This window comes from Chlamydotis macqueenii, chromosome 14 (assembly GCF_036417535.1).
Source record: "Chlamydotis macqueenii isolate bChlMac1 chromosome 14, bChlMac1.mat, whole genome shotgun sequence".
NCBI lineage: Eukaryota > Metazoa > Chordata > Aves > Otidiformes > Otididae > Chlamydotis > Chlamydotis macqueenii.
The window spans coordinates 11,117,555-11,128,253 of record NC_141569.1 but is presented as its reverse complement, the minus strand read 5'-3'; the positions used below and the strand labels follow the sequence as shown (position 1 = coordinate 11,128,253).

Sequence of the window (10,699 nt, the reverse complement as noted above, 5' to 3'; positions counted from 1 at the left end):
CAAGCACCCCTGTGTCCGGTGTTGGTCAATCCCTGTGACGCAGGGCGGGTGATGCAAGCTCCAGCACTGTGCCCGGTGTCCCCGTCACCGCTGTGGTGGAGGTTTGGGGTTTCCTCATCCCGTGGTGCCCTTGACGTTGGGGGGTGTGGTGCCACCAGCCTTGTCCGGCCAGGGCTGACCCCAGTGCCTGCTCATGTGCTGTTCTAGTATGTGAGCTCCTCTTGCTGGCTTCTACCCTCCACTGATTTCCTCTAAACACTCTTTTTTAACCTCAATTAGCATCAGCCTTACCCCATCTGAAGACAAGCTGCGGTGTGGGAACTTCAACTGCTCGCCAGTAAATAAGTCCCCAGTAAATAAGTCATGGATTTCTCTGCAGAGCTGTGTCCTTTCGGGTGTGGACATCGCCTCTGCCTTCTGATGGCTCCCTCCTCCTGCTCCAGCCCATGGGTGATGCCTCCCACCACCACCATCACACCCGGCGGGTGGCGATGGGGCTGCCCCGGGGGTGATGGTTGTGGTGGCTGGGGCATGGAGGAGCACGTGGTGATGGGCAGGTCCCTCCGTTGGCCTCTCTCAATGATGACCTGGTGGTAGGGGCCAGGCTCGGCTGGGCCGTGCTAGCGAGCAGGAGGGAAGAGGTTCGTGTCCTCAGGCTGTAGCAAAGGTGGTAATGATGCTTAATTATTCCAAGCACTCACTGACCCTGCAATTGGTGCTGACTGTGATCCGCTGTGACCTTCAGCATCCGTTGGAGTTCAGGCGACACATCTTCTGGTTATGAACCTGCAGCGATAACGAGGAGGAGGATGCTTTGCTCTGCCATACCTTGGAGGGGATCTCCCGTGTCTCTCTGCCATGAGGGATGAGCTCACGCTGTGAGCTTTCTTCTTTTAGAGCTGCTTTCCTTTTAAAGGTGGCACATACTTATTCTGAGCTTCAAATGCTCAAATGACTTTGTCTCCATGCATTTCCACGCTTAACCCTTACGTTACTACTTTCGCTTTCCTCCCAGCTGGCATTTTGCAGCACCATTCCCACCCACATGTCAACAGTCATCAGCCATGGGATCCTGCCGGAGCTGCACAAGTGTCCAGAGAGGTCTTGGTGTCCCCAGCTGAGCCAGTGGCAGCCCCAGGCGGTGGAACTGGCTCTGCTTTTTGGCTCTTTGGAGGAGACGTGGCTGGAGAGGGAGAGAGCTCCAAACCTATGAGGGGAGTAATTCAAAATAATCTTGAGAGATTGGAGAACCAGCCTGAAAACGCAGGATGCAATTCCAGGCGGATGAGCGCAGGTGCTGCAGTTGGGCAGGAGTGATCAGCGCTTCGAGGGGAGCCGCTTCCCCGGTGGTACTGGGGTCATGGGCTCACGAGCCGGGCAGGAATAAGGTCCCCCTGTGCCCCCACTCTGGCTGGTCTCCAGCCCCCCCTGCCCTGCAGAATCCCAGCTCTGCCCCGCTCCTGCCCAGGAGGAGGGACGGTGGCTGCTCCCCTGGTTGACCCCGGCGGTGCCGGGCAAGGGTGAGGGCAGAGTGCGTGAGCCAGGGCTTCTCTGCCTCGGCTGAGCTGGCCTGGCCAAGTCCCCATCAGGCGCCCTCATCTCCCTGGGTATTTTTAGAAGCAAAATGCTGTTTAATTGTGAAAAGGTGAAAGGCGGCCGCGGGAGGGGAAGCCAGACGGCAGCGATAGGGCAGCTCCTTCCGCAGATGGTGCCAGCGCGGGTCCAACCGCAGGGGCCAGCTGCCTCCAGGGGTGTCGGCGTCGGGCCCCCGTCCTGGCCTGATCCCCTCTGGGAGCCACCACCAGTCCCAGAGCCTTTGCACATGGGGCCAGCGGGCGCACGGGATGGCCTGGGCATCCTCTCTCCTACGAGTACCCCCGTCCCTTTTAGATCCCCAGACCCCGCAGCTGAGCTGTGCCCACCCCGGTGGGGGCTGGCGGGGGCCAGCGTTCCTTGGGCTCCAGCTCCCTGGCGCCAGTGGCTGTTTTTAGCTGAGCGAAAGTCTGGTGTTTTGAGATTTTCTATTTTGAGCAGCAAAGCTAGAGAAGTGGAGCAGCCAAGCTTGAGAAGTGGAGTGGCCCCTGACCCTCAGGAGTCTGTGCGGAGCAGGGCAGGGAGCTGGGCAGGGCGGGCAAGGGGTGGCTGCTGCCCCCAGGGGGATGTGGTTGCCCCCAGGTCTTCACCCCATGGTTGCCCTCATGGCCCCTTGCACCTTGGCCTGTGCTGGAGCCTGTTCCCACACAGCCCCATCTCTCACGCTCTCCCAGGGGAGGACAGCCTTTCTGGCACCAGGATGTCATTCCTCCTTTCCCTCCTGCAGCAAGATCCCAGTGAAGCTCCTGAGCAGGATGTGGGATGTCCCACCCCAGCCCCCCACCCCTCGTACCCCACCACAGGGTACATACGTGTCCCCACAGAGCCCCCACAGTGCAGCACAGCTACGTGCTAACGGGCAGCTGGAGGGGACTGGGAGAGCACAGGGCTTGGACTGGGCTGCTGTGGTGGCACGGCCAGCTCAGCCCAGTGCCAGTGGCGCTGCCACAATGTGGGTTTTGTCCCCTGCGCAAGAGGATGCTGAGGGTCACGGGCGTGCAGAGGAGCTGGGCTTTGCCTGGCAATGTGGAGGGCTTGTGCTCACCGGAGCTGCCACGGCGAGTTGCCCACGCTGCAAGGGGGACGGGTGGAGTGACCTGGGTGATGATAGGTGCTGGTGATGGGTGCTGCTTGATGGGTTCCCAGGAGGCAGACGCCAGCCCCGAGTGCAGGCTTTGGCCTCATTTTATTCAACCCTGCGTTTCCAAAAGCACCTCAAGATGCACACCGGCATTGCAGTCCAGAGTCCACAGCGTGGCTGGGCGCTGCCAGAGGCAAGCGGGGCTGGGGGCTGTGTCCCTGACGTCCCAGCAGGGGCCTAGGTGCGGTGCCGGCGGGGGACGGCAAGGAGCTGGCGGAAGGCGGTGCGGAAGTCCCGGTTGAAGAGGGTGTAGATGAGAGGGTTGAGGCTGCTGTTGCAGTAGCCGATCCAGAAGAAGAAGCTGAAAAGGGGCTTGGAGACGCGGCAGCCCTCCCCGCAGATGGCCTCCAGGCTGTAGGTGAAGAAGAAGGGAAACCAGCACAGCACGAAGACTCCCATCACCACGGCCAGCACGACGGTGAAGCGCCGCTCCCGTGCCCGCACCAGCCGCTGCCGGCACAGGGACACGCTCTGGTGTTGGCTCCGGCGCCGCCGGCCCGGCGTCCCGACCCCTGGCCCCTTTTTGCTGGTGCCGGTGGGCTGCGGGGTGTGGGTGGCGAGCAGGGCCGCCGTCCGGCGGGCGGTCAGGTGGTAGATGCGGCAGTAGACGGCAACCATGACGAGGCAGGGGGCGAAGAAGGAGGCAGCGCAGGAGGCCAGCACGTACCAGGTCTCCTGGCTCAGCTGGCACTCCTGGCCCCGTGGCCGGGCCCGCAGGAGCGGTGGCAGTGCCACCAGGGCTGCCGCCACCCAGACCGCCCCGATCATCCCCTTCACCCGCCCGGGGCTGCGGCGCAGGTTGAGCCGGGCTGCCCGGGTGATGGCCCAGTAGCGGTCGAGGCTGATGGCGCAGAGGTGCCCGATGGATGCAGTGCAGAGCAGCACGTCCAGTGCCAGGTACAGGCTGCACCACAGGCCGCCAAAATACCAGTAGCCCATCACCTCGTTGGCCAGCGAGAAGGGCAGGACGAGGACGGCCACCAGGATGTCTGCCGAGGCCAGGGACACCAGGAAGAGGTTCTGCGGGGCCCGCAGGGCCCGGCTGGTGGAGATGGCTGCCACCACCAGCGTGTTGCCCACCACCGTGGCCAGCAGGATGGCCAGGGCGGCCAGCAGGATCAGCCCCGTGGCTGCGGGCGAGTGCGGGGCGCTGCCGGCGCTGCTGCCGTTACCGGAGGCGTTGGGGTGGGCGCCGGCTGGCTCCATGCTGGCCTGGCCCCTCAGGCAGACGAAGCCCCATGGGGCTGCCCCCCGCACAACCCGCTCACCGTCCCCACTGCATCTTGTGGTGCAGCCCCGGCATCGCTGAGTCCCCGGAGAGGCGTCCCGGCCACCACCGCTCCCATACTGACCCGGTCCGGCTGCAAGGCAGAGGTCGTCTTGGCCCAGTGGTTTCCCGGCCAGGAATGCAGGGCAGTGGCGATGCTGGAAACCCCGGAGCGGCTCCCACGGCAGCCCCGCGGGCTCTGCTGGCCCCAGCTTGGGAGGAGGGTGGGAGGGAAGGAGGGAGGGAGGGACAGGCTGATATCGCTGGCAGGAGCCCAAGCATCTGTGGGCAGTGGGAGAAGCGGTTATTGCCAACACTTAAAGGGCTCCTGCCAGGGTCACTGTGGTGGGTGGGCTTCTGCTGTGGGTGCTGGGGTACCCGGCAGACACTGCCTGACCGTGCCAAGTCGACATCCCGCTGAGCCCCAGCCCGGCAGCACCGCAGCACCTCACTGGCTGCCCTGTGCTGTGCCCGGCTCGCTGACACACTGCCGTGGCACACAGCGGTGTGGCACGGACCTTGCCAGCTCAGCCCTCCAGCGATGAGGCCGGTGGAGGAAGATGCTGCCCATGGCAAACTGGTACGGGCTGGCTGCAAAGTGCAGGCGCAGGGCTTCCCCGCAGCATCGTCAGTGGCACAGAGACACACAGCCGGGGCGCAGGCGCTCGGCATTTATTAAACACTGAGCAGGGATGGGGGAAATCGGGTGTCTAGTGCGGGCTAGAGCCGGGTGGCACTGTGCGGGAGCGGACGAGGGGAGCCCACCCGGATGGCAGGGCTGGGCACCTCCTCGGCGTAGGAGAGCGTGGGGTTGTCCAGCCCCAGCCTGGCCTTGTCGCGGGGAGGGCCCTCGCGCTCCTCCCAGCCCTCGGGGCTGCGGCAGCGGTCAGTGCAGCAGAGGGTGGCCCGGGTGATGAGCTGGTCCAGGGGCTGCAGCGAGTGCATCCAGGCGGGGAGGAAGTCCCAGGTCTGCAGCCATTTGGGCAGGCGGCCGGGGCTGCGCGCCTGCAGCGCATTGACCAGCCCCACGAAGAAGAGGAGGCCAAGGAAGGGTGCGCCCACTCCCACCAGCACCCGCCAGCCCGCCATAGAGATGCCAAAGATGAGGGAAGGCAGCAGGAGGAAGCAGACGATGAGGTACAGCACGGCGAACCAGCGGTACTTGGCTGTGCGCTCGCCCAGCGCCTTGGCCATGCGGATGGGCAGGCGGGTGAAGGGCAGCGGGTACCACAGCAGGATGCCGGAGATGTTGAAGAAGAAGTGGCAGAGGGCGATCTGCAAGGACATCATCCCCGTTGGGCCAGGCACACGGGCTTCTCCCAGCCCCTGCCTTGCCCAGTGCCTCCCACCCACCCAGCCATGGCCCTGAGCTGCCCATACCTGGAAGGAGCTGGCCAGCTTGTCCCCCGGGCTGGCCAGTGCGGCCAGGATGGCGGTGGTGGTGGTGCCAATGTTGGAGCCCAGGGTCAATGGGTAGGCGCGCTCAATGCTGATCACTCCCAGGCCTGCAGGAAAGGCACCCTATCCCATCCCATCGCTCTTCGCCCACGCCGTCCACATGCTTGCCCAGGGAGGCACAGCTCTTCCCACCCCTCCAAGTATTCTAGCACCCATGGACCATCATGGGGAGGACCAGCATGTGGCAGGGCATCAGGCATGGCTGGGACTCACCGATCAGGGGTGTGATGGCCGAGGTGAAGACAGAGCTGCTCTGCACCACGAAGGTCATCCCAGCGCCCACCACCATGGCGAAGTACCCGGTGAGCCAGCTGAGTGGGTGTGGGAGATCTGCCACAGCATGGCCATGGGCATGGGAATGGACACAAGCATGGACACGGGCAAGGACACATCAGCTGGGAGCAGCCTGGAGTCTCTACATGGTGCTGGGGAGGGGGGTGTGGGGCCAGGCTCTGGGTATGGGGCCAGCCTGGTGGCTGGTGGCGAGGACAGCTGGGAAAAGAGGACGTGGACGCCAGGAGGCCATGACAGCCATAAGCAGAGTGGGGATCAGGGGCAGGCAAGGGATGTGAGGGTCAGGCAGGGATGGGTCTGAGGATGGCAGGTGGTGATGGGATTGGATGGCCTTGGGGCAGGGAGGGTCCCATTCCACTCACGCCACAGCGGTCCCCGTCCCACTCACCAGTGTTGATGACCTTCTGGATGGCTTTGGCCACCTGTCCCTTGAGCAGGGAGTTGAGGAGTTTGACCAGGAGGATGAGGCAGGTGCAGAGCACGACGAGGGACCCAGCCAGCAGCACCAGCCCCACGGCCAGGTCGGGCAGCGGCGTGTCGGTGAAGAGGTGCTCGCCTGCCCCACAGCAGGGCTGGGCGAGGGGCTGGGGCTGACCCGGCCCTGCTCACAAACCTGCCCCCCTCTAGACAGCCCCACACCTTGACCCCAGCCCCAACATCTCCAAGCCCTGCCCCACATCATGACTCCAGCCTCATGCCCAGCACCTCTCTATCCCACATACAGCCCCCCCAGCCCTGCCCGCACTTCCCCAGCTCCATGCCCTGTGTCCCCCAGCTCTGTTGAAGCCCCCTGCACCTACTCACACTTCTGCCTGGTGACATTGTGGAGGCTCTTGATGCCCTTAATGCTGCAGTGGCCAGGGGTTGTGCAGTTCAGGAGAGGTCCAAGCCCCATGGCAGCTGTCTGCAGGGAAAGGGTGGGCTGCAGCGGGATCCACAGCATCCTCGGCCAGCCCCTGCCCGTCACCCACCCTCTGTGGGATTGTTTGGTGGACCCAGCAGGGTCACAGGCCTCTCACCTGTGGGGGTGTGGGGCCACACCAGACACGGATGAGACTCCGGTTGCGCAGGCTCTCGTCCCCCATTGCAATGCCCGTGATCACCGACTTGTCCAGCTGCAACAACACACATGTTGGAGAGGGCCCTTGGGGGCTGCCAGCATCCCCAGCTCAGGGACATCTTTGCTAGGAAGGCGACACTACTGCTGGCCTGGGGACACTTGGATACAACCCCCATCAAAGGGACACCAGCACTGGGGACATCACCACCAGCACTGGGACAGCAATGCTGGGGGACCACCACCAGCCTGGGGACACCACATCTGCGGAGACCTGGATGATGAGCTTGGTAAAGGGCTCTGTGATGATCTTCAGCAGGTCGGGGGCATCCTTCCCACTGCGGATGTTGAAGGTGGCCACGACCAGATGGGTGACGTGGTGCAGGTACCCACTCACCACCTCCAGCGGCAGCAGGACCAGCACCGACAGCCAGTTGAAGCAATCGTGCACCGTGGCCCCGGCGAAAGCCCTGCATGGAGGAGCCTGTTGGTATGGGGTGGCCCCCTAGGAGCAGCCCCCAGTTCCCCCAGTCCCCTCTGCCCTGACCAGCTCTCACCGTTTGAACTCACTGCGGTCGCCAGCCTGCATGAGGGCCACAATGGTGTTGGTGACGGAAGTGCCGATGTTGGAGCCCATGATGATGGGGATGGCAGAGCGCACCTCCAGCACTGGGGACAGAGAGACCCACTAGCCCGGCATGGCCCAGCTTGGACTGACCTCATCCAGCCACCCTGTCCCCCAGCCTGAGGTCTGGGGAGCCCCACGGGGACACTCACGCCCTGAAGAGACCATGCTGACGATGATGGAGGTGGAGGTGGAGGAGCTCTGCACCAGCACGGTCACCAGGATGCCCACCACCAGCCCAGCCACCGGGTTGGAGAGGATGGCATTGTCCTTGAAGATGTCCCCGGCCACCTTGCCTGCAAGAGAGTGTGAGCGGCAGGGTGCCAGCACAGTGGGTGCTGGCATGGTGGGTGTCACCAGCCACCCAGGTGCCCCTGCCACCCTACCTCCGGCCAGCTGGAAGGCAGAGCTGAGCACGTCCAGGGAGCACACGAAGAGGTACAGGAACCCAAACATCAGGGGCACCTTGAGAAGGGAGACACAGATGGACTGGACCCTGGCCCAGCACCCCAGCTCTGCGCAAGACAAGAGAGAGTGTTAAACGCCAGCCACAGAGTGGCCCCGGCTCCCTGCGCTCCCACAGCCCCGCGCCATCATCTCGTGCCCCCTGGCAGGATGGGGCTCATGTCCCCAGCCGTGCCACCACACCCCAGGTCCCCTCCATGTCCTCCCACCCTGAAGTGCCTTGTACCGAACACCCTTGTCGCCCCTTGGCTCTGCCCACGGCACCCTGGGGAGACGAGGGTCTCCTCCGATGGCAGGCAGCCCACCGTGCTGGGGGTCCAACTGGGGTGCCAGCACGAGAACTGGCACCATGGGGCAGTGGGGAGGAACTGCTGCCGGTCCCAGGGACCAAGCTGGGGCTCTCCTGGCACCCCACAGTCCTGGCACCCCGAAGCCTTCCTGGGTGCCTCTGGCAGGTCTCTGGGGTGCTCCCCAACCCGGGTGTTGTGTGCCCACTGCCCGGGGGTCTCACCTGGCTTCTGCAGCTCATCCAAGCCCAGGCGGGGCCCTTGCCAGGGCAGCGTGTCCAGCTCGTACCGCTCCCTGCCCTCGCCCAGGCGCCCGGGCGAGCCGGGGCAGGGGAAGCCATGGTCAGGGCAAGGCACCGCACCCACAGCGAAGGGGCAGGCGTGGGCTCCCGGCAGCCGGTGCAGAGCTGGGGAGAGGGGGCACCCAGGTTACAGCCCTGTCCTAGTAGGGATCTCCTGCAGAGGATACCCAGGCACCACTCGGGCCAGGGTCCGGCCAGAAGCAGAGCTGAGCCCAGTGGGGTGAGGAAGAGGAGAAGGAGGAGGGCAGAGGGCACCTACCTTGGGGGCTGGGGCAATAGGCAAACTGGGGCCCGTGCATCACCCTTCCACCCCGCATTGGGCAGCGGGGCAGGGCCGGGCTCTCCCTCCGGTAGGGCAGCATCGCTCCTGCTGAAGCTGAGGAGAGGCAGCCGCGCGTCACCACAGCGGAGCCACGGCTGCGCTGCACCAACCCCCACCAGACCCCCCGATCCCTGTGGTGCTGGCACCACTGAGCAGCACCATCCCATCACCCAGTGGTCCCCTGGGCCACCAGCCGCCATGGTGCCACCGCAGCATGGGCAGGCAGGGGATGCGGGAAGGGGACCCCAAGCTGCCCAGGGCCCTGCTCACCTGGGGCTAGTCGGGCACTCAGGGCAGCGCCATGTCCGCATGCCACATCCACGTGTCCCTCCAGCGAAGCAGCCCACGGGGCACCGTGGCCCTTTATACGCGCACCAAGAGCAAAGTCTAAGGAGCCCCACGTTGCCCCTCGCCTGTGCTCGCTGCTCACCTCCTCCCCAGAAATTCCTGCAGTTAATGGGTAACCCCACAGCATCCCGCGTCAGCCGTGGCCTCGGGGCGGGATGGGACATGCGCCCCCGGGGTACCGTGCTGCCAGCACACCCCGCCTCGCCTGCCCGAGGCTCGGCATCGCCCCTGGGCGAGCGGTGCAGTGGAGAGCAAAGCTGGGGCAGTGCTGGAGCCCAGCGCCTGAGGAGCAACGCCGGAGCAGCTGCAGCTCCCCATCACTTGGCACTGGCTGCTTCATTCCCTGTATGAGAGGAGGAGGAGGAGGAGAATAGCTCAGTGCTGGTGCTGCCGGAGTGTCCGAAATCAGAGGTGAGGCCACACACACATCCACCATCCTTGGAGCCACCTAAGCATCAACCGCGAGGGACGCGGCTCTGCCCAGGACGCGCACATCCTCGCTGCCAGGGTGTTGGCGGTGGGTTACGTCAGCACCGGCGTGGTCCTCGTGTCCTGTTGCTGGTGGTGATGGTGGCACGCGGCCCGGCTCAGCCCATGCCAGCAGCTCAGCATGGAGCAGCTGGCAGTGCTGTGAGGGCTGCATGGGGCAGAGCCCAAGTCTTCCCAGCACGTGCGATGCTGGGGCAGGCAGGAGCGGGGCAACGCCAGAGTTGCCGTCACCACCTCCTCGACGCCGTTTATCATTACCCGCTGTTTATGCACCTCCAGCCAAGTTTCCATCCACCCACGAGGTGCCTGGCCAGCTCGCGTCTATGTCTGTCCAGGGGAGAGCCAGGGGCAAAGGCCCCTCCAGCCCTGGTGCCCGCGGGGGGGGGGGTCCACATCCGCATTCCTCTGGGACCAGGCATATCTGGGTCCCACCACCTTTGACAAGCCAGCCACGATTGTATGGGGGGAGAAAGTGGAGATCCCTTGGATATCCCAGGGTGCTTGGGGACAGCCTGGGGACATGCCATCCTGGGGACCTTCCTGCACTGCTGGAGCATCACAGAGCCTCTGCCGGGTCACAAACTGGTGGAGCTGAATGCCCAAGAGGCGCCATGGCAGGGGACGTGTGGGGGCCCAGGCACCCTTCTGCCTGTGGACAGTGGCACTCACAGAGCCCCGTGCCAGGCTGCAGCAGGCAGGTGTCCGCGCTTGCCCCCTGCCCAGGGGCTCTCGCCTGCCCCCACAATCATTAACCCAGTGAGGCCCTGGCAGCTCTGGCTGTCACTCATTGACAGAGTTAGGGCTGAAGTCCTTGGCTGTGCCGGCCTCGCAGCTTCGCCTCTGCCATCAGTGGTGCCGGGAAAACAAGCTCCTGGCACTGTCCCTTGCTGCCGGGCAGGGTGGCATCAGGGCCTAGGGTTGGCACCAGCCCTGGCCCCAGCGGGGGTCCATGGGGTACAGGGGGGCTGGGGGGACATCACTGCCAGGAAAAGCACCATCCGGCCTCGGCGGCGGAGGAAGGAGAGGGAAGCATGTCCAGGCAATGCTCTTT

At 64.7% G+C, this 10,699-nt stretch overlaps 2 protein-coding genes across 3 annotated transcripts; both read right to left on the bottom strand.

Moving 5' to 3' along the window:
• Positions 1-2,762: 2,762 nt before the first annotated feature.
• On the bottom strand, positions 2,763-4,174 carry LOC147598972 (alpha-2Db adrenergic receptor-like). The gene has a single exon (XM_086758897.1). The coding sequence runs from the start codon at positions 3,938-3,940 to the stop codon at positions 2,912-2,914; it is 1,029 nt and encodes a 342-aa protein (XP_086615023.1). The 5' UTR covers positions 3,941-4,174; the 3' UTR covers positions 2,763-2,911.
• Positions 4,175-4,721: 547 nt separating this feature from the next.
• Positions 4,722-9,286, bottom strand: SLC34A1 (solute carrier family 34 member 1). Of its 2 annotated transcripts, XM_086758905.1 has the most exons (13): positions 9,082-9,286; positions 8,749-8,865; positions 8,412-8,594; positions 7,822-7,950; positions 7,588-7,731; positions 7,368-7,479; positions 7,085-7,280; positions 6,773-6,868; positions 6,558-6,657; positions 6,142-6,309; positions 5,673-5,789; positions 5,382-5,506; positions 4,722-5,276 (listed from the first exon to the last, which is right to left on the bottom strand). In XM_086758905.1, exons 1-13 carry the CDS (start codon positions 9,284-9,286, stop codon positions 4,722-4,724), a joined length of 2,247 nt encoding a protein of 748 aa, XP_086615031.1. The 2 variants fall into 2 exon arrangements, with proteins under 2 accessions (XP_086615031.1, XP_086615033.1); XM_086758907.1 differs by lacking the exon at positions 9,082-9,286 and having other exon boundaries at positions 6,558-6,675; positions 8,749-8,851.
• Positions 9,287-10,699: the final 1,413 nt, after the last annotated feature.

Excerpts from the sequence above, each read along its gene's own strand:
- SLC34A1 (XM_086758905.1), bottom strand. The coding sequence starts at position 9,286 with ATGCTGTGGGGTTACCCATTAACTGCAGGAATTTCTGGGGAGGAGGTG. Across the intron at positions 7,281-7,367 it reads GACCGCAGTGAGTTCAAACG|GGCTTTCGCCGGGGCCACGG; the intron begins GTGAGAGCTGGT and ends TCCTCCATGCAG. Across the intron at positions 6,658-6,772 it reads GTGGCCCCACACCCCCACAG|ACAGCTGCCATGGGGCTTGG; the intron begins GTGAGAGGCCTG and ends CTTTCCCTGCAG.
- LOC147598972 (XM_086758897.1), bottom strand. The coding sequence starts at position 3,940 with ATGGAGCCAGCCGGCGCCCACCCCAACGCCTCCGGTAACGGCAGCAGC.